At 40.1% G+C, this 22,992-nt stretch overlaps 1 protein-coding gene across 1 annotated transcript; it reads left to right on the top strand.

Moving 5' to 3' along the window:
• The first annotated feature begins 440 nt into the window (after positions 1–440).
• Positions 441–18,339, top strand: LOC149300032 (protein FAM169B-like). The gene is made up of 8 exons (XM_089485512.1): positions 441–554; positions 2,128–2,178; positions 10,135–10,234; positions 10,594–10,679; positions 11,423–11,600; positions 14,849–15,031; positions 15,877–16,001; positions 18,124–18,339. The coding sequence occupies exons 1-8, from the start codon at positions 441–443 to the stop codon at positions 18,337–18,339; spliced, it is 1,053 nt and encodes a 350-aa protein (XP_089341638.1).
• Positions 18,340–22,992: the final 4,653 nt, after the last annotated feature.

The following is a 22,992-nucleotide window of genomic DNA, read 5'->3' as shown; positions in this document are numbered from 1 at the left end:
TATTTTTTCTTCTGTAATAATAATAATTTTAAAAAAATAGTTACGAGCAAGTGAAGTAAAATATCTGGCCCTAGCAGTGACCGCTCATTTAACCGTACCCACCAAATCAAAGGAGATATGCGAATATACGCCTAGTACGTGATTTACATGACTCTTGCGCGGGGATGAAATACATATAAAGGGTTGTGATTGACAGGACGGATCCCTGTTGATATAGCAACAACCCACTGATGGTTTCATGGGTCCGGCGCGTCTGATGTCTAGGCAGGTAATAAATGCCCCCGTGGCGCAGGTTTCTTTTCCCTACTTCTGTGTGCTGTAGTCGGGCTGACTGATCACACGATATTCATATACAAGCAAGCTGCACAACTGTAAATAAAATATATACGCAAATACTGTATTGTATCAAAAGACAAATGTATTTAGCCACTTACTTAACAATGGCGTACAAGTACAGCCTAGTCAAAATAATATACGTAAAAAAGCATGTACCAAGCAATGAAACCGATACAAGAGCATATACCCAAACAAGAAAAACCCAGCGTTCCGGCTCGGTAAGCGACGGCTTATTTGTATCTGTATTGATTTGTTGTATTAATACATGCTTCACGTGATATAATAAAGTATTTCTGTTATTAGACTTCTTTGTATGTATGTATATATATATATATATATATATATATATATATAGACACATTGATTTGGCAGTATACGGGGAACTGTTGGATCGCTGGCACCCTTTTTTTACATATTGGGGTAGCTTGACCGTTATTGATTATCATACTATATTCATTCCCCTCATATCTGCGGTGTGGGGCATGTATCCCCCACAACCTCCGCTAGACACTTGTGATGTGGAAATACAGCGTGGTTCATGCTAGGGTTCAAGCTTGAAATTATGCTACTGCGCTTTTGGCACAAATGTAGGGACTGGCCATGGAAATCCAGGTACCTTGGCAAGCATAGATACCACAGCAACCTGCTATACAAGCTGGAATTTAATGTGTAATAACAGCATATTTTTCTTACAGGGAAATATCATAAAAAGATGTTTACTGCTTTTCAACATTCCCATAAATTTTGCAAACTAAATATATGCCCAACTGTCTGGGAAAAGTCGTATTCGTCTTATTTTGTATAAAATATTATAAAAGTGAAGGCCTCTACTGCTGGCCTCTCCGTGCGGGTATGAGGGGAAGATGGGGGTCTCATCTATTCCTAATACCCCATCTTATAAACTGTTACTACTAACTGACTGCGTTGCATGAAGTTTAATAGCAGGCTGCGGGACGCCCCGCCTCACTGGGGCGGGGTCAGGAAGGAGGCCGGGTTTGGAAAGTGAAAGAGGCCACAGACCGGATATGATGGAGCTGCCGATCACAGGCTGCGGGGCTGCGGGTTCAGGAGGTATAGTGGTTACCGCTAGAAGCCAGCCTGTCCGTGATTAGGCCTCACAGCCTCGGCCTGTAGTATATACAGCATGCTGCGGTAGGCTCACATGCATGAAGTGCTGCTTGTGTGTGCAGTGGCCCTAACGCTGCTAAACAGCCGCTTGTTGCAAGTATATTAACACACATTATATATATCGATATATGTATATCAGAGCTGGGTCGTCTATGCGCTGGGTGTTATATACCAAACGTGTATTTACATTACGCCGTAAGAGGCCGTATCGGGCTGTGCTGAGCTGGGGCAGGTGCACTGATCACATGGTTCTGATCATCCTGTGAGGTGGCCTCTTATTAGCAGCACGTTAATAAAATGTGCTTTCTAATCCGAAGTTACGACATTACTATACTACCGTATATACATAGTTTATTGTACTATATATATATATATATACCGTATTTATATATATATATATATATAGTTCACTCAGTCGTCAGTGTTTAAAGTATCATTAATACAGCCTGTTCTTCAAACTGATCCCCATTAGCCAGTGCTGGGCAGAGTTGGTCACCCTGGCACAACCCAGTGATGGTTCCTGATCCAAACGTTAGTGCCCCTGTATGATTCCCAAATATTGACTTAGCATTAAAAGAGAGGTCATGCTTGTGTCAACTAGGCTGACACTATAGGCCTAGCCCCAGTGTTCTTCCCCACTTGGGTCTTTGTCCCACTTGCTAGTGGTACTTGAGGAGCCACACAAAAAGTCTGCCTTTCCCTGGTCAGAAGGACGTTTGGATCTTCTCTAGGGCCTGCAGTAAGAGAAGATCTCTCTGGTACCCCAGGGCTTTACTTGCTTTCTTCAGGTGAGGGACAGGCCCAGAAGAGAGTCATGGTGTGGCCAGTAAGACCAAAACCCACCACTTTCACAAAAAATCCTTATCTTCAGGTACACGCCCTGGAACACAGAAGCACTGTTCTAATTTTACACACACAAAAAAAAACATGAATAGCAGAATTAATACCCAACAGTGCAAAACACATGAGATCCTCAGACTGGAATCATAAGAGAATCTCCTACTAGAAATGAGTCTGATAAAAGCCTTCCTCGCTTATGCATTGTGCCTTTGGGTTAATACAACCTGGTGCTCCATGAGACTCGGTCTGAGGCTGGAGAGTCGGCTATCCTCTCCATTACTCAGGGATACTGCACTTGGTCAAAAAGTAAAGCCACATTTTGAAATAACATAAAATGGACCTACTTGCAAGAAGCTGTAGGAAGTGAGAGGATAGCTCTGCACACGCATCCCCTGTACGCCATCATACTTATTGCACAGTACATACATACTGCAAGACCTTGTGTTTCAGGAAAACCATTAATGCCAACTCTGGGTGATTGGTGTCTGCAAAACCCCCCATATGCATTTGCTTCTTCCCAAGCCCCCCAGTTATTTGCCATGCATGAGATGTATTAGGCTGGACGGATTTCCCGACACGAGGTTTACTCACTGCCAGCCAGCTTCAGCAGCGGAAAGAGTCCCAATGATTTAAAGCAAACCTAAGGTCACGGATGTATTTATGTACATTAAGCTGTCCCTTTAAAGAAAAAACCTCTTAGTTATATATTTGATTTTAGAAAAATCTATTCCTTATCAATGCATAAGATCTGGTCAGCGATACATAGTGATACTAAGTAGTTCTCAGTATGGAGGTTATCTCAATAATGGCTTTACCTAGCATTGTGAGTTTTTCCATTTCATTTGGGACGCAGACGGTAGACTACAGATCCATTTTTCATTTGGTTTAGGGAAACGGATAGGTATTTCTATCAGGTTGTCCAGGGAACCGCAATTTATTCATGAATATCAGGAGATTAATTTTAAAATAAAAGTAAATATGCTGATAGTTCGTTAAACTGTAATAAATGTTGCATTCTGTTACCTTTAACGGAGCCTTTAATTGCAGCGTCTTTTTATTGCTACATGTGAACCGTGAACAACATGGCTTCAACCAAAACATATATATTGCTCTGACGAACGGTCAGGCTGATGTACATATAAGTATTATTCTTCTTATTATTGAAATATTGCTAGAGCTAAAAAAAAAAACCCGCAAACACGCTGGCTTTAATTGTGGAAAGGCATTGATATGTTTAATTCACTAAGCCATTTAATCTCTGCCTTGAACTTTTCTCCTAGCTTTCAAAACACCTCTCTTCAGGAAACTCTATCCTTTAACGCTTTAATATGGATAAAGCAAAAAAAACAGACACAGAAAGCATGGGTAGCTCTGCAGCTGCTGCGTGAAATCCCATCATATCTCTACTGGGCTTAGAATTGCTGGCCGAGAGTCATGGGAGTTAGCTGCTGAAGTGTTGCATTGCTCTGGACTAGGCTTTATTGTATGAAATATTTTAATACGGGGGAATATTTGCATGTATTAAAACCATGCCTTGGAGTAGTAATATTTAGAAATCTAGTAGGTTGTTTGTTAGGTCGTTCTACAGTTTTGAAGACACTCTAAAGCCGAAATGGACTGCAGAGTGGTTTTATGAAACCTCCTTACAATACAAAGTCAGTATTAATGTATTTATGGACTAAGGTGGCCTTGCAAGGGCCTTACTGACCTTTTCCAGGTGTCTGTATGACATATTTATAACCCGCATGACCTGCTCCTGGAAGAAGAGCTTGGCGGATCCTGTGCGATACGTAGTTACATTGCTGACGACTTATGCCTGACTTTGCGATGAACTAAGCATATAAACTGGTTTGAGCAGGACCCTTCTTACATCTTGTTTCTCTAAGTAATTGCTATGGCCTGTCTACCCATTGTACAGCGCTGCGGAATATGATGGCGCTATATAAAACAATAAATAATAATAAGGGTTATGTCTAATGGATAGTGAAGTTAGTGAGCTAAAATGTTATCTCTTCTGCAGACTTCTCCATTAGAGGATAAAACCCTTTCTGTTGCTATGCATGTAGCTCTATAAAAAATATTTTTCTTTTGAAAGTGAAAATATTTACATTTACTCCAGTTTCATTTGATTTCTAGAAAAAAATGTTTTGGAGTAACGGGTTGCATTTTTTTTTAGTACAGAGGGTTTCGCTAGCACGTGATATAATGACATAGCAAGTTTTTCATGGGTTGTGCCTTTTAGAACAGTGAAATAATAAAATCAATGCAGAATAATGCACACTCAGTACCAGAAAACCCAATATTAAAGCAAAATCAATGCAGTAAAAATCAGAGGTTCTTTAATAGTTTGTGATACCTGTTTTTAGCGGGCCAGCTGAATTAAATTTCCAAGGACTTCAGAGGGCCTTCAAGAATCTTCCTGAAAAAGGGACCTCTAAGGTTCAAAGGGACACCCCAGCCGCCATATGCATTATAATGCGTGGTCCCTTTGTACAATGTCCCCATACAATACGCTCTGTTCAGACCCCGACGCATGTGAAAGTGATCCCATTGATTTCAGTTGATCCGTTTTCCTGCCACCGATTGCCTGCTTGAAGAAGTCAGATCACAGAGGAGTAAGTGCTTTATTTTATTCCTTTCTAAAAAAAAAATGCATATGAAAGTACTTTAAGACTACTTTCAAATGCATTCTTCTCCAGCAGGTCTTATCAGGGACATTAAATTGAACTTTTGACATTTTCCCCACGTGTGCTAAATATATCATCATCTAGATGCTAATATTTATGCTTACTTGCCAATAATTCTGGTGTAGGGGACTCACACCCCTGCTCATCTATATAACACTCTGTATTCTAGATAGTGATGCCAAGTGAAAAGTACAAAGACCCTTCCGGTCCTCTGACCCAGCATTAGTGGAATTCTCCTCGCTCTCTGCCATCATCGCTGGGCTTGCTATACATCGACAAATGGAAATGCACAGGATGCTTCTAAGCACTTGATGAATAATGTACACAAAGCAGATGGAATTTCAGAGTATCGGTGCCAATTTCTTCCCTCGATTGCCCAAGAGAAAAACTAATAGCAGCACCATCATCACTTGGTGTGTTTTATTATGAGATTAGAAGCAATCTTTAGCCCTATACCCACCTCTTCGTGAGAAAGATATAAAGCACTACAGGATATACTGGCACTCTATAAATAAAAAATATAATTACGTATATAAATCTTAATAATATAAGAGAGATTGGAACCTGTTCGGTCACACTGGAGCATATGGGGCACATATACTTTTGAGTTTGTAAATGGTCCTTCCAGTTGGAATGGATCACAGCGGCTGAACCTGCAATTGGATACCATCCTTGTATTTGTTATTAAAGTCATGGCACGGGTCTGACTCGTTCATCACATGTATACCCGCAATAATATGTGTCCATGCAAATCGATAGCAAGCAAGGAAAATAACCTGCTTAAAACCCCCGTTTAAAGAGGCAAGCACATTTTGGTGACTCCAGAACCCGTTTATTTTGTTACACTCACCGCGTTGATTTATTAGAACTACTAATAGTTTATGCTTGTTGTTTTGCAGTCAGTGTAATTGTATAGATATTTAGTTTCGTACTCACTGTGTCCTTTGAAAGCCCTGCTATAGAAGAAGGCATTTAAAGACCGTAAACTGTCCCTTTAACCAAGACGCTCCTTTTGTAATATCAAAAATATCCAACTGGTGGCAGGTTTAGAAAGACCCTAATAAAAGGTGCAAAATGATGCTTTCCTGCGCAGTGGTGTTATATAGTATGTCTAAACTACTATATGTGTATGACCTCGACAATGTGTATATACGATGTGTATGACTACAACATCAGGAGTATCCTCAACATCACTGAGGAATTCAATGTAGACAAGTAAGGTAGGCTGATGGCAGAAATGACTGATCGCTTCTCCTAGGTATTGTGTACTGTTCTTGAGGTCCAAAAAGGTCTCATACTTGTCTTACTGGATGAAACGTATGAGTAATGTCTAAAGGAACATGTATATCTTGAAGGAACGGACAAGAAGGAAGGGATATGATCTAAATACATACTTACAAAATAAGTACATTTTAGAGGTGGAGATATGCTTGGATGAGTTCTCAAATGAGATGGTTTGTGGTATAGCTGCATTGTAAGAAATAGGTTGGGAGATAAGTGCGATGTAAAGTGATAAAGGTGCAGGACTTTTGAACATGCACAGCATTAAAGCTGTTTTTGCGACCAAGGATAAAGTAAGGTCTGACATATCAAAGAAGTTACAAAACTGGCCAGCCGGAACGGGCCGAGGCATTCAGATTCTATGTTTGTATGTTCCTCGTTCGTGAGCGTGGGGACACTTTTAAAAACACATTCTGACAGCTCAAGAAGGGTTCAAGCAGTGAGCTCCTATTACTTCTTAAGTAGTTGATGTATTTGTTGCTTATGTATGGTTGCTATATCTAGAAGGTTGTCTCCTCGCTGTATAGTAATGCCTGGCTGGAGACTTGATCTACTCGTGGCATCTCATGTGTTGGAGCTATAACATGGGGCTGGGTTGTATGCAGTCGGTAGGTTTTCTTACGGCAGAGCTAATATCATATCTGGTCTCCTGTGCCCAAGGCGTGCTCCGTATGATGGAGGGGGCTTGTTTACCAGCCCAGTTTGAGATGCTCTCCATAATGCAGCTTTCGGGAATGTCTGGAATCCCCGCAGATGAGGCCTAGCTTGCTTCTATATTTACCCTCCTTGTGGTTACATAGTAGTCCTAGTACTGATTAAAGTAAGTCTCCCCACCCCCTTTGTTTTATTGTAACTCTTTGTAGGTAAGGACAGTCTTATACCTGTATAATACAGGTAATATGCCACTTCTGGATTATAGGGGGCAGTTGGAACATAGAAACGAAAACTTTAAATTATAACTCCAACAGCGGTAAATACACTTAGGGCATTTGAACATGTATGGCATGGGCATAAGGATATCCTGAATATAAAATAAGACCATGTACTGAAAAACATTTGAGGTTTATACAACAGAGAAACTGTGCAGACTAGATGAGCAGAATAGTCTTAGCGTACAAACATGATGGGTAAAAACATTTGGTCTAATTATCCCTTATTGTATTATGTTATATCGCCACACAGAATAATGAACCAATAAAACATAGAACATCAAAGATAAGTTTTTTCCTTATTATAATTTTTTTGTGAAAAAAAGATACTACTTGGTATGTATTATTCATGAGAGCCTTATGTGTATCCTTTGTACATATGGACATACCTTAGACGATACAAATGAAAAGGATAGACGATCCTGTCCTTGATGCAGTGCACTTTACTAACACATTGTTTCTTCCCAGGACCATCTTCCCTGGCCGATTACTTTAACTCTGTCGATTTACAAGGTATCCTGGAGACTGCGGCCAAATATTATTTACGGATTACCCAGCAGGACACATCGTCTGCCCATTTCTTTACTACTACTGATGGAGAGAAGGTAAGTTTGTAGGTAAAACAAATATAAAATAATAAATATAACAAGGAAGGCAATACATGTAAACCCTACCGTTCAAGTTTGGGGTCAATTAGCTGTTTTCATGGAAAAACAAGGACATTTTTAGCTGTGTAGGCTAGAGTTTTTAGTGATGTTTATAGTTTATAGTAGCTTAGTAAGACTTGCTTCCATCAAACTCAACCCTTTGCCGGGCTGTAGATCAGAAAGAAGGCAAAAAAAAGGATCAATTAGCCTTTTAAATTTAAACTTGGATTAGCAAACGTGCCATTGGAACACAGGAGTGATGGGAGTGATAAAGGACCTTTGTACGCCTAAGAAGATATTCCATTAAAAATCAGCTGTTTCCAGCTAGAATAGTCATTTACAACATTAACAACATCGGCACTGTATCCCTGATCCATTTGATGCTATTTTAATGGACAAAATTTGGGTTTCTTTCAAAAACAAGGAAACGTTTGAACGGTAGTGTATGTGAACCTGTTTTTTCATACGCTCATTTGAATATGTAATTAGTTCGTATTGATGTTATTACCTTCTTGCTTATGATCATGCTTAATTTTGTTGTGAAACCCTAAGCTAAGAGGTTACTAGTAAAAAATAAATAAAATAATAAAATACCACCCATCATGCAGCTTTCCTCATAACCTATATAAACCAAGGCAGCGGTTAAACCTATTTCATCGTCCCCCCCATGTCTGACACACAAAGCCAGTGCTTTGACTCGACATACCTCCATCTGCCGAGATATCGAGCAGGAGTTCATTCTGTAAAGATCTGGCTCTTCTAAGTGCTCTCAACGGCATATGTGGAAGGGAGATCAGAGCCTTTTCTCTTGGTGCCCTCTGGTGTCTGCCTCACAGCACTGGCGTGATGAACACTTTTATATTCTTAACGAAAGCAGCCACAAAGTCTGGGAGCAGTATGTCTACTACCCTCCAACCATGTGCTCATCACTAATCCTTTGTGTTGCCTCATAAAAACAAGCCCTTTATCTTAAAAATGCTTCCACTCCTGTAAAGTTGCATATTTGCAGATTCGTTCACAACTTTGACATCGCAGGACCCATGCAAGTCTCAAGATATACAGGGCTTGTTCTTCTAAGTCAAGGCAAATGACCAACGACGAGCTTCCGAGCCCAAGGTTAGAAAGTAGCAGCCGCTTGCAGTTCCATAGGTCCTGCGTGGTGCAGAGGAATATAACACAGCAGTACAGGACTAGCCCTACAATGTATTTTAATTAGGTTCGCACAGTGATCAGCTTTACCTCGCAGTCGCTTAATCATAAAGCAGGACCAGACACTAGAATTATTCTGAAATGTGAGCCCCGCTCTCCAACCTTGATGTAGGCCAGTGACCAGAAGAAATGTTATTATCCAGAATGAGTTTGCTGCAGTGGAGGAACATTACTGTTGGCAATTACGCTCCACTTAGATGGATTTGAAGAAGGTAGATATACACAGGTATCTTTCTCTGTGTTTATTAGATTGAGAACAATGGGAAAATCTTATTACCCTGTTCAGTTCCTATAAATTATTAAAAACATGGTCAGGTGGACATGTATAATGTGCCATGGCAAGTCCCTGAAAAAGGCTAAACTGAACTCATCTAATGCTGCTTTCCACTCTCCCGACTCCGTATACCATAAGCAGAAGTCATCACAATATGTGCCTTAGCCCTTTAGACTAAATGATTCATGATGTGAAGCGTTTGTAGGGGATAGATACCTCGGCTCAGATGAGATATGATATGCTCTTGTGGATATTTTCGGACCTGCGCCTACGCATTGACGTGTTTGTTTTCAATAGCGGGGAAGTGAGTTTTATTTGTTGTAGCTTGAAAAGTAGTGGTAGTTTGGTAGCGGATCAAGTCCATGAAATACAGTATAGAACATACATAAAAAGGAGAAACTCGGGAATTAATACAAGTTATAAGTTCTAAAAGAAACAGAAGCCCACATTCTACTTTTGTATTTGTTTATAAGCAGACAGGAGCTGCTTATAAGGCTATAGTCATATGATGCAGATTTTTTAATATCGCTATTCTTGCCCTGCCAGGAGCTAGTGTCCCGGCAGCTTGCATAGGGCAGATTTTTTGGCGAACCCACTTGCCCCCTGGTCAGCCACGATCAGTGTGCTAAATCTGCAAGACTCCACGTCTAGTAATTTACCTGATTATTGTGAAAGCAAAATACAAATTTCACACCAAAAGGTAGTTTGCACCAATCTTTGTTTGAAAATTGTATTTTTACTATAAAAATAATAAATAAGGATTTTTTAAAATTGTTTTTCACAACAACAATCACTCTTTCTAGATAAAAATAGATGCAAGTAGCATTCGTCACATACCACTGTACAGAGAGGAAAATTATGGGAAAATGCTGGTTTTGGTAAACCCCAAGCAGACAGAGACAGGTAAGGTATTAGGGTGTTATGTTGAATGATGTTCTATCAGTACGTGTGTTGCATTCCCTGGGTGGTGTTTGGAGAGGAAGAACGCTTTTACAGACATGGTATGGGCGCCATGACTCGTTTCTTAAAAATTAGACTAAGATGTGATTTTTGTGTGATGCATACATGACTTGTCTTACATATTCAGGACTTTGTGCTTATGTGTTTATTTAATACATAATAAATATGTTTCAGTAATGCTACTTCCGCTCAAATGCTAGGTATGAGTTGTCCATGCAACGTTAATGGCTACACATTAGCACTTTAATAGAGGTGTTTGAACGTTCTTTTCATTACACATTACAGTGTTTCTGTCTCCTTAGTTCTGGCAATGTACTTAAAAGGCACCTGGTGGCCTCTTGATGAAATCTTACGATCATCTATCCCCAGCCGAGAAGGTCTTTTACAGGTGATCATTGTGTGTCCTGTTATTAAAATTCCTAAGAGATCTGAAGTTGAACTTCAATCCTTACTTGCATCCACATTACGCATTGAAGTCTGTCGTCCAGAAGTGACCTGAGTACTATTTAAAGTATGAAAACCAATTGGTTAACATAAATAGAACAAAAGATCTTACGTTTTTTTTGGTTGTTCTTTTTACTTTTATGGTATCTATATCCATTTTGATTGGATACATTAAATCTATTGATCATTACATTTGCTAGCAGTCTGGCGTGCAGAAAACGTAAATAATAGAAATAAAAAATTACCTGGTGGAACTGTTTGAAATCAATGGGTGTCCAGCTCCTTGCTGGGCGTATGCTAGGTTAATGCTGAGTTGAGACTTCAATGGGAGCTCTTCAGTGCTTGCGAATCGTATCTACGTAATTCCAAGAAAAATAGAATGCATTGGGGTCTGTGGAAAAGAACTCCAATATGCATTTAAAATGTCTATTAAATGAATCCTCAAAGCTTTATTTTAGAAATTGTATTGCCGCTATTCCTTAGATTTAGTGAATAGTCAAGGAAGAAGACAGTGGTGATGGGGGAGTCTTGTTAGTGGGAGCTTACGGTATAATAGTTATAGAAAAATTGATACGTTGAAAGGATTCATCTCACCAGAACTAAGCTCCAGAGAGTTATAAGTCAAGAGAACCGGACTAGGTCAGCTGTGTGATGCTTTCTTGATTACACACTACTGTCATTGTACAGGTCCAAACGTTTGGAGACCGCGTTGCCCTCTTTGCTCTAAACTGCCTGGTGTGCGGGTTTGCGGAGAATGCTGGTTTAGAGGACGGCGTCCGCTTCCTTCCACACTCGGCAGGAGAGCTGGCCAGGATCCTGTGGCACTGCGGTGAGGCTGTGGCTTTTTACACATACAAAAACAAAGGTGAATGTTCTTTGTACCACTAAATCTGTAATGTTTTCCGATTAATTATAAAAATAAAATATGCATACAAAGTAGTAGCAGTAGTAGTAGTGTTAGTCATCTCATATCAGCACTGTCTATTTAACCACAGTTCTTGCAGAGCGGATAGCGGTGCTCTTAAGCAGAGAATATCCACGTCAGAAGACTCATTTCTGGAACAAACTAAAAAAAAAACCCCTGCAGTTGATAGATCCTTAGCTGGAGCACAGCTATAGGGGCACTAAAGGCCACTAAACACACCTTTTGGGTGCCAGACCTGGAGGACGTGCATAGACCTAAAAATCCCATCTACAGCCGTTTCATTGTTGATTAGTCTAATGTGCCTCTAGATGCTGGACCCGCACACAGTAATGAACTTCAACAGCAGGTACAACAAAAGCACTGGTAAAAAGTACAATAGAAGGCGAGAAAATGCTAAAGCACAAGGGAGAAACATGAAAGCTTGTAATTTAATGTTCTATACTGATGAGCCATATTGTGGATGCATGCCACTCAGATGTTGCTACAAAATCATGTTACAGGGGCGTGCTATAGCTAAGTTTTCTTTAGCGCACATATATGATTACTTTCATATAAGATGTAAGAAAACTATTCTCTGGGGTATACAAGGTGGAATCACTTTGGCTTCATACACATTTTTACAAAGCCTGGGATTGCATAATCCAGCTAAACCGAGCTGTAGACTTCCATTCGCTGTTTATCTGGGTATCTGTGTATGTCAATATGCAATGCTTTATAAATAACAGTGTCTGTTCAATGCATTCGTGGTGCCCTCCTGTACAAGTGTTTAGGATATTTGACATGACCTCCGCTCTCCATTAATGACATGTTTAACTTGGTCCGCAGTGAGATGCCAGCTCGCTGAACAATGTTTGTGAGCGGCCTGTGCTGCATTCCTTCTTAGTGGTGTCAGTGTTTTTTAACAAACAGGGTCATTTTTGGCAGCTAGTTCACGCCTGGTTTCCCCAGTGCCAAGGCCAGCATTAAAGCAACAGGAATAATTACCTCCTGTTGACTGTCCCACCAAACCGAGGTGACGGCATCCGCTGTGTGTTTTGACAATATACTCAGTCTGCTGACTTGCTGAACCGTACAGAGCACTTCCACTTTTCACTTAAGCTGTTGACTGTCCCTATACATTATTGCACTGTTTTATTCCATGGAAAAAGTTTATGCCGTTTTCCAGTAGAAAACCAGAATTATGCACCCACAATTACCGCTGTAACCTCGTGGTCTCGAAGACCATTCTTATTCCACTTTAAAACCGCAGCCCTTACTAGATTTCCCTAATATTTAGTACTTGTTATTGTTTAATGCCTCTTTGCCATGTTTGTATATTTCAATTCAGGAATTATTATTTTTATTTACATAGCACCAGCAAGTTATGTAGCCCTATTTAGTTCAAAACTGAGACAGCTCTAGACTGTAATGTTATATACTACTTGTTATGTCCTGTTTACCCATTGTACTATGTTACGGAATGTGATGGCGCTATATAAAATAATAAATAGTAGGAGTGAGCTTAGATTTGGTGGTGTCTGGGTGCAGGTATTCTTCAGTGTCCCTCCCCACCCCAGTAAGTAATACATACACACACCCACACACTCTACCGCCATACACTAACACCCACACATGTATCATACACTGACACACATACTCATGGTAATACCATACACTAACACCTACACACATGTATCATACACTGACACACATACTCATGGTAATACCATACACTACCATCTATACACATGTATCATACACTGACACACATACTCATGGTAATACCATACACTAACACCTACACACATGTATCATACACTGACACACATACTCATGGTAATACCATACACTACCATCTATACACATGTATCATACACTGACACACATACTCATGGTAATACCATACACTAACACCTACACACATGTATCATACACTGACACACATACTCATGGTAATACCATACACTACCATCTATACACATGTATCATACACTGACACACATACTCATGGTAATACCATACACTAACACCTACACACATGTATCATACACTGACACACATACTCATGGTAATACCATACACTAACACCTACACACATGTATCATACACTGACACACATACTCATGGTAATACCATACACTACCATCTATACACATGTATCATACACTGACACACATACTCATGGTAATACCATACAGTAACACCTACACACATGTATCATACACTGACACACATACTCATGGTAATACCATACAGTAACACCAACACACATGTATCATACACTGACACACATACTCATGGTAGTACCATACACTACCATCTACACACATGTGTCATACACTGACACACATACTCATGGTAATACCATACACTACCATCTACACACATGTATCATACACTGACACACATACTCATGGTAATACCATACAGTAACACCTACACACATGTATCATACACTGACACACATACTCATGGTAATACCATACACTAACACCAACACACATGCTAACACCCACTCATCCTAATAGCATACAGTAACAGACACACAGATACTGTTTGAGAGACAATCAAGAATAGAAATTCCGCAGGGTTTCTTATGCAAATGCATAGGAGGATTCTGCAGGATCCTCTGCATATGCATTATACACTTTGAAGTTATAATACAGGCAGAAAGGAAGGATAAGCATCTTGTGTAGCTTCCCGGTGTGTCCTCATCGCTACTCACCAGCCTAAATCTGTTCCGTTTGTTGACCTAAAACGTGGCATATTAAAAGCAAACCAAGGTAGTCTCCAGGCAGTGTGTTATTCTAGACCCATGATCACTGGTGACATTTTAGTTCTCACCAGCCTATCCCTAGGTGAAAAGACCAAATGGCAGTCCAAATATATTTTTTCTAATAAATAAATATTTATTTGTATTTTTTAGTATTCTTTTAGTATTCTGTGTAGCAACTTAACCCTTTTTTATCCCTTCATGAACTTGGGTGTTTTTGGTTTACTTCCCCAAATGGTATACTTTTTCATTCAGGATTCAGGATAGCGTTATGCCTATCCCATGCCCGTTTACATTCCTTCACTTTATTAGCTTCTACCATTTCTGATGGGAGGCTGTTCCATTTATCTGCCAGTAGAAAAAATACTGTTCGCCATGATCCAGACTTGTAAAAAGAAAATGTGACTATATTAATCTGTATGATTCTCTACCACAGGCGGTTTATGTAGCAGCAGTAACAGCCAATGTTACCTGCTGCCTGTCCTGGACACAATTTTTGTCAGAACAAAATGTCGGAGGCAAGGCTTTGGGACAAAAATGTTACAAGATTACTGCAAGACCTTTGCACGGGAATCTGCCTTGGGTATCAGCTGCCCCATTTCCACAGCTATGTATCACGGTAAGAAGCTACATGTTGGATGTACGACATTCCAAAACTAAAGACATTAACAAACAGACATTAACAAAAGACGTTCAAACGTTCAAAGCACATTTTGTCCAAATGACATGGAATGGATTAGAAATACAGTGCAGACGGTACATGCAATATCTTCATAGGTGGAAGGCTGGAAGTTAATGGCTTTAGTGAACTACATCGATAAGTTGGGATACTACTAGTTCACTTTATCAGTGATAATGGGCTTCCATTGGTTGATATAGTGTTTTAGTGATTGTGACACCACCATCTGTTACAGCTGTATTTAAAAAACAAAAGAAGAAATGGACTTTTAGAAAAGCACACAATGAAGTAGGGGCGTTGAAATAAGTGACAGTTCTTCCATGATATTAAGCTTCACTTACATGGTGGTGATTCCCTAACATGCAACCACAAGTTTATATTCTTTTTGCACTTGTTATGTATAACTGATTTGTTTTGTGGTTTGTCTCTTCCTACCATTTGTTAATTTTTTTTCAATTAAAGTGTTAGCAATTATTAGAACTATAGGAATAGCTATAATCAATGCTAGGTCCAATATAAGATATCTGACAACTGTTTGGTTCACATGTTTTCTCATTATAGATTTTAACTGGACAGATGGTGATTGTACAGTATATGTTACTGAAAAGCCAGCCAATATAGTAGTAATCATTTATTGATTCAGTAGTATGAAGAAATATTGATAACCTCTGATTTACAGCTTTATGATCTTCAGTATATCAATGTAACACGAGGTTGACCTTTGTATCATCATTGAATAGCTAAATCTGTAAAGCCAACCTGCTTACATTCACTTCTATGTACAGTGTGTGCCAAGTTCTTAATGGATCATCCCAAAGAAAGAGATCGTTTGTGGGAAGTGGATGCCCCGGGTGACTGGAGTCAGCGCACAAACATCTGGTTAAGCATTCAACTTAGAGAGGCCCCAGCAGTGAGTACTGTTAGCATCTTAAAATTCTATTCCTGTGAGTGTTTTGAGCAGCCAGCTTCTATTTTTTAATGTTCACAGATTCAGAAATGTTTGATTAAAACATGGCAGTTACTTCCGTATAATAATACATAATTTAGATTATGGTTTGCTTCATTTTGCCAGTCCTGTAGCTTGTTTCATTAATTTAGGGTAGCCTTCTGACATCACAGACTCACTGAATGTCTCACTGTTCATCCCCTTCTCAGTGGCTGGAGATGGCATACGTGTAAAACCAAAAGCCTATGGCTTTAGTATCAACAGGAAGACAGAGTTAAGCCTTTTTACTTGTCCTGTAGGACCTGTTCATGTAAACTTCTTTCTCAAATGAAACCTGCTTCTGCACTGTTCATCACTGGCCCATTTAGCTCTTAGGTCCTAACAAGATTGGATAATTTCAGAATGTCTTTGCACAAGTCTAGGCTGGTCTATTTACAAAGCCAGTGATTCTCCCACCAATTATGTGCCAAGATCATGAACCTGTACCTACAGTATGCACATCTGAAAACCTATGTCTTAAAATTACCAGCTGGACCTGTTTTGTAGCTCTAAAGGTATCGCATAGCAAAGAAGTTGAGATACATTATATGGACAAAAGTATTTGGACACCTAACTATTAAACCAAGAGCGACTTTTCTCCATATAGTGTATCCTTTGTACTAGCCGAGTATGCCCTGCACAGTTAGATACTGTCAGGCTCATTATATTGCAGCCCTTAACTGGATGTTGGAGTCCAGAGCGCAGGAGTGTAAGAACGCACTGATTTAAAGAAACTTCACAAAGGACACAAGCAGAGTGTTTGGTTATAGGTTATATTACAAAAGTAAAGCAAGGCATCTCACCAGAAGCAGCAGAGTAGGAGGCATATCATGCATATGAGGGTAGAAAAGTCCAGGCAAGTACTCAAAAGGGTCTGGGACAGGTAGCAAGCAAAAAAGGGGACATCCAGTAGGCAGTCCAGGTGAAAGCTGTAGGCAGGCAGGCAGGTAGGTAGGTCCGGCAGGTAGTTGGGTGGGTAGGTAGGTAGGTAGGTAGGTAGGTAGGCAGGTAGGTAGGCAGGTAGGTAGGCAGGTAGGTAGGCAGGTAGGTAGGCAGGCAGGTAGGCAGGTAGGCAAATCCAACAGGCAGATCCAGCGTCTGGCATGAACTATGGCTCCAAAGAACTTAATGAACTCACAACTCTGTTACAGGGAGGCAGGGATATAAAGCCTGTTCATTAGGTCAGGTGTGAGTCGTCTAGGCTTCAGGTGAGGGAGGCAAGGTAATAGCAAAACCAAACAGCTGAACAGAAATACACAGCACATTAAATTATATACATAGCAAGATATGCATACATGGTGCAGGATGCCACAAAGAACAGGCAACAAGGCAAAGAACACAGGGGATGGAGTGAGGAGCTGAGATGTATAAGGGAAAGAGGGCAAAGGTACATAAAATACAGACAGAAATAAACAGGACAGCAAGCTGTGGAGAGGAGTTTAACTCCAGGCAGACCTCTTAAAGGGACGGCCACGCCTGGCAGTTTCCAAGGCTGGGGCTGAACCCTGACAGATACAAAGAGAATCACATTTACACAAATTAAGTGTGAGTGCTTGCAACTTGAATGCTCTGGTCTAACTCACAACACTTAAAGTCGCAGGTACTTGCATGCCCTTGCAAACGACTCACAGATTAGTTACCATCTGGCTCGAGTCAAGTCTGGTTGCGTTAGCCCCTAACCCGACCTCCTAGCCATCTGTGCCACCAAATAATCTGCATAGAAGAGAGAATCCTGGTGGTGTGGATTGAGAATCATCTGGGGAGGGGAGCCAAGTCCATTTGTTATGTAAAAGGCCCCAAAACATCTGATGGCAACCCTGATAATTGTTGGTGTCTTCTGAGGTATGTTATTTCATAGCCTTAGCTAGTTATGAATGTTGCGCTCTACATGATTCATATTGTGAAGTTTGACATTGGATCCTCTAGTGCTTTATACTGAAACATAATTTGTTTTTATCAAATGGCCGCCATGCTTTTGTTTTATGGCTTTGCTTTTATTGATCGGAAGTCATCGGTTTTCATCGTGATGTCATATTGCTCCTTCTAGATTCAGAAGAATCCTTCAGTCAACATTATTGGGCCTGCAGATGCCAATACCTGTCTAATGGAAGGGCACAGTCAGGATTTTGATGATGAAAAGAAACCAGTCTCTTCTGAGAATGACTTAGATGTTGTGTTCAAGACAAAGCTTGACAGCAAAAACAAAAGACATCAGAAGAACAGCAATGAAGAAATTATTCCAAAACAAAGAAAAACAAACTGAGATTGCAAAGGCTCCCAAGTATCCCCCTGTGATTTTCTTAATCTTTGTAAATCAGAAGTGAGTTCTGGAAAATGATTTGAATGGTAATGATAGGTGCTAGCCATATGTGTTTTTACTGTGCACACGGTTAAGAAAATATATATGCAACAACGGGGAAGAAGAAACTGACCCACGTCAGACCCCGAGAGTTCCCTGGTATGTTCTTGCGGCAGGGTGTATTTCTGGAGTATCATCAGTGATGGCAAAAGAAGCTTCTCACATCCTTGCATTTGACAGGATTAGCCAGGGCATGTTGTAGCCACATGTTATAAGAGTGGAAGCTGCAGGGCTCTCTGATTGTTAGGAAAAGGCAAGGCTCAATGTTACTGTGGTCTCATGAGCAGAGATACTCTGTGCAAGTAGGAACTTGAACACTTACCATATTGGCCCGAATATAGGCCGCACGTTTTCCCCCCACTTTAAGTCCCCGCAGGCAGCGGGGTTAGGATACAGATCCCCCGCAGCGGTGCAGGGGACCCGTATCCTACTCTCTGATACGCTCAGACAGCCTCCCCTGCCAGCACTTCCCACGGGGGGAGTGCCGGCAAGGGAGATTTTTAAAGCACATCTTGCAGACGTGCCGGCAGCGGAGGTTGTTTATGCTCGCATCGCCGCTGCCGGTGAACGTCTGCGCGAACAATCTTCCTTGCCGGTACTTCCCACGGCGGAAGTGCCGGCACCGGGAGTTGAATACGCGTTATGCGTAGATGTCCCCCGCCAGCCCCGCAAGACCCCGTGGAGTCTGCACCGGTAAGTCTGGTGGGGGGGGGACACATCTTGGGGACAGAGTGGCAGCATATCTCCGGGGGGATAGAGTGGCAGCATATCTCGGGGGGGGGTACATCTTCGGGACAGAGTGGCAGCATATCTCGGGGGGGGGGCAGATACTTTTTTCTTTAAAAAAGCACCTAACTTTTAGGGTGCAGCCTATATTCGGGTGCGGCCTATATCCGAGCCAATACGGTACGTATGACAATCAGAGTGTGTGTATTTATATGTGTGTATGCCGGGATATATTTGTATGAATGCATGTTTGTGCCTCCAGTCGATAGCATAGTTTGGGCTTACTAAGCAATGATTTTAGCTTCCACAATGTATTAAATCGGAATATATTTTAGGATCCAATGCAGCTTGTTTTTTAGAACATATCATTAACGGATGCTACTCTCTTAGCCTTTTTGACATAGAACTCCACATCAAGAACAATGGCTTGTACTACTGAAATTGAGAAAACTCTATAAAGCTTGTGTTGTGTGTTTTAATATAACAATTTGAGTATGTTGTACTATATTTCGAAATGTTTGGGCAAAAAGGGTAATACCACCTCTTTTTTTTGCACACATTAAAAAGGGTAACCTTATTTATTCACAATGCACTTTGGTTTTTTTTTTCTCAAGTGGCCAACTGTGAGATTCTGCTCAGAAGCCAAAATGTGAATTTAGTTAATATCAATTTGTTGTAAGCAATGCGGATCACATCGTCATCTTAGCTATACATTTTACCTATATGCTATTAAGATAAATCAACCCTTCTTGCAGGAGACCAAAAGGTTGTAAAACTCAGCACCAAAACACGCAGAACAGCAGCTGCAAAGATCAACACGCAATTCCCCACAACACACTAATAGTAGACAAACAAAAAAATGATTGTGCGCTTCATGTGACAAACTGTTAAAAAGATCACCTGAAATATTGTTTGATGATCCTCATACAGGATACATAATTCAAAGCTTGCAAAAAATATAAATAACAAATCATAGTGTCTAAAGTGTAACAAATCTCAGCGGAATCTCCACTTTGTGGAAGCCATATATACCGGACTGGTGACTAACCCCTGTTTTCATTGAGTGCTTGGAAGTTTCTATACATTACGCTGTTTTCTTCAGGTATTAACACATCACTGAGTATAGTATACCGAACTGAGTTAAATGCAGAATGAGTAAGATACAAAATAAAATAAAAAAGTTCAGTTTTTAACACCTATAACACTCCAGGGGGGCAGTTTGGGGATAGGTAAGGAGTGTTTTTACCTATGTGAGCAAACATGCTCCACTTACAAAATAGTATTGCCGTGTTCAGAGGCTTGCTAATTGACACCATCTATAGGCAATCATCCGTAAGAGCTTCCTAGAAGCCCTAAAACAGTTTTTGAAAGGTTTAATTACTGGGATGAGGAGGGGGTTTCGGCTCTTTAAACAGTTTGAATGCTGGACACACTGAAATAGCCTGTTAGCCGCCCGTGTCTGGTCATGCAGCTAAATGCATAAAAGCATCCTAATTTTTATTAATTTACTGTATAAGTCGTCTAAAAGGAGCATCTACATACAATAAAAAGTATTCTTGCATCTTCCTTGCTTTTAACTATGAAGCTTACACAATCACAGCAGCTGGACATGTCTGCTCTAAGTGGATCATTTTTATTTGCATTGCTGACGCAGAAATGACCTCTAGTGGTGATACTGTGAATTACATTTAGTGAAGTAACCTGTCTCATGGTTGCATGGTCACAGACTTTCAAACAATGCAATGAATAATCCTCGTGATGGACAGATAACGGTATTCTGGCTCTTGCTTTGATGCACTTAATGTTGTTTAATCAGACGGAAATACCTCTGTGGGAAATAGTAGGCTAGTAGAGCTATGTCATCCCTTGGAGGGTCACGTAAGTTTTAGCTGTCAGAAGATGTTGACCTCAAAATAAGTCTGTCTGGAAAAACATTGATTTATCAACTGGAATTGTTAACACTAACAACTTTAGCAAAGACTTTCAAGTCTATGAATGTTGAAGTTAAAGGGGAGACCCCACAACTTAACATTTATAAACAGTCGCTATATTTTTTTTTAGTAAAGCTATTAAAAAAATCTCTCAAAGTTGACGAGTGGGGCAGCTATCCAGAACAGCAGGACAATGCCAGATAATCGGGACTGTTGGAAGGTATGCAATAAGTGGCAGCACTAGTCATCCCATAACCAAGTCAGACTGAACAAGGCCGTACATCACCAGGAAAAAAATAATAAACACCAGGTAGTGAATGAGTGAAAAATAAAATAAAGTTACTTCCACGGTACTGCAGCAACCCAGACAACACTCCTCTCAGTGTTCAACAGAAAAAGACACAGGTATAGGGGCGCATGTACATGTAGGGAAGAAAGTAAAAAATAATGGTGCAATATCTCATACAGGCTCTTCCAAATAAAATATTCTTTATTTCTTCTATTTCTAAAATAAATATAAAAAGAGAAAACAACCAATGGTGCAGAATCCTCCTGTAGTGGTATAAGCAATTTGGAATACACTTACAGGATAGTAGATTTTGCCAGGCACTTCAGTTGGTAAACGTCCATAAAAAGTCCATACAGCAACACTGCTTAAGTTGAGTGATTTTCGGGTGCTTCTCAACGCGTTTCGCCTCGCGGCTTCCTCAGGAGAAAATCAGTAAATTCGGCTGCAGTGAAAAAGTTTTGTCAAAAAAAGTTTTTATGGACGTTTACCAACTGAAGTGCCTGGCAAAATCTACTATCCTGTAAGTGTATTCCAAATTGCTTATACCACTACAGGAGGATTCTGCACCATTGGTTGTTTTCTCTTTTTATATTTATTTTAGAAATAGAAGAAATAAAGAATATTTTATTTGGAAGAGCCTGTATATCATCAGTATTTTGTGAGTGCATTCACTACACATCCACTCTTTATCATTATTGGTTTGAGATATTGCACCATTATGAGAGACAAATATAAGTAAGGAGGGCCTGTCTGAGATTAATTTACATAATATAATAAATAAAAATTCCATTTGAGGAGCAATTATATTAAATGTGTTTTATTTGAAACAGTTACAATATATGTCATTATATAAAGTTTTATATGTTATTTTAAAATGGTAAAGTTCAAGATCCTTAATGATTTTTTAAAGAACATAAACCAGGATGAAAATTTAAATGGGAAAACATTGGAAATACACTACTGGTATACGACCTAAACCTATATGCATTTATTGGACATTAATATGGATTCTGCATAGTTACCTTTGGCTTGTGTGCCGCTTCTTGGCCATGGAAACCCATTTCATAAAGCTCCCAACCCACAGTAATTGTGCTGATGTTGCTTCTTGAGACAGTAATCAGATTTCCTACAGAGAACAGGTGATTTTTATGTTCACGCATCAACACTCAGCAACCCACCTCTGGGCTCTTTGTGGTTGAGCACTTACAGAGGACCAGATCAGAAATATCGTGAACTGACTTGTGGCAAAGTTGAAATTGTATGACAGAGCCATGTGTAAAGTCTCCAAGCTCTTCAGTACCACCCATTCTACTGCCGATGTTTATCAATGGAGATTGCTGCCTATGTGCTTTATTTTTTACATCTGTTAGTGATGGATATAGCTGAAACACCTAAACGCAATAACCCCTACGTGCAGCAGCATGTCCCCTTATTACCGCCATATAGCAAAAGAGTCAGGAATCTACAGGCAGCCAATCTTGGGAAACTCCCATGTGTGCATATATCTGGTACTTCAACGACTGGACACTTTACATTTTTAATAAATAGCAGTGAGTTGTGCTGCATTGGATGTATTTGCCATAGATATGAGTGAACTCATCTCAATGTATG

Source organism: Sceloporus occidentalis, unplaced genomic scaffold (assembly GCF_023333645.1).
Source record: "Sceloporus occidentalis isolate IW3139 unplaced genomic scaffold, rSceOcc1.0.p SCAF_26, whole genome shotgun sequence".
Taxonomy (NCBI): domain Eukaryota; kingdom Metazoa; phylum Chordata; class Lepidosauria; order Squamata; family Phrynosomatidae; genus Sceloporus; species Sceloporus occidentalis.
The sequence above is the reverse complement of the archived record's forward strand: the minus strand, read 5'-3'. Positions and strand labels throughout refer to the sequence as shown.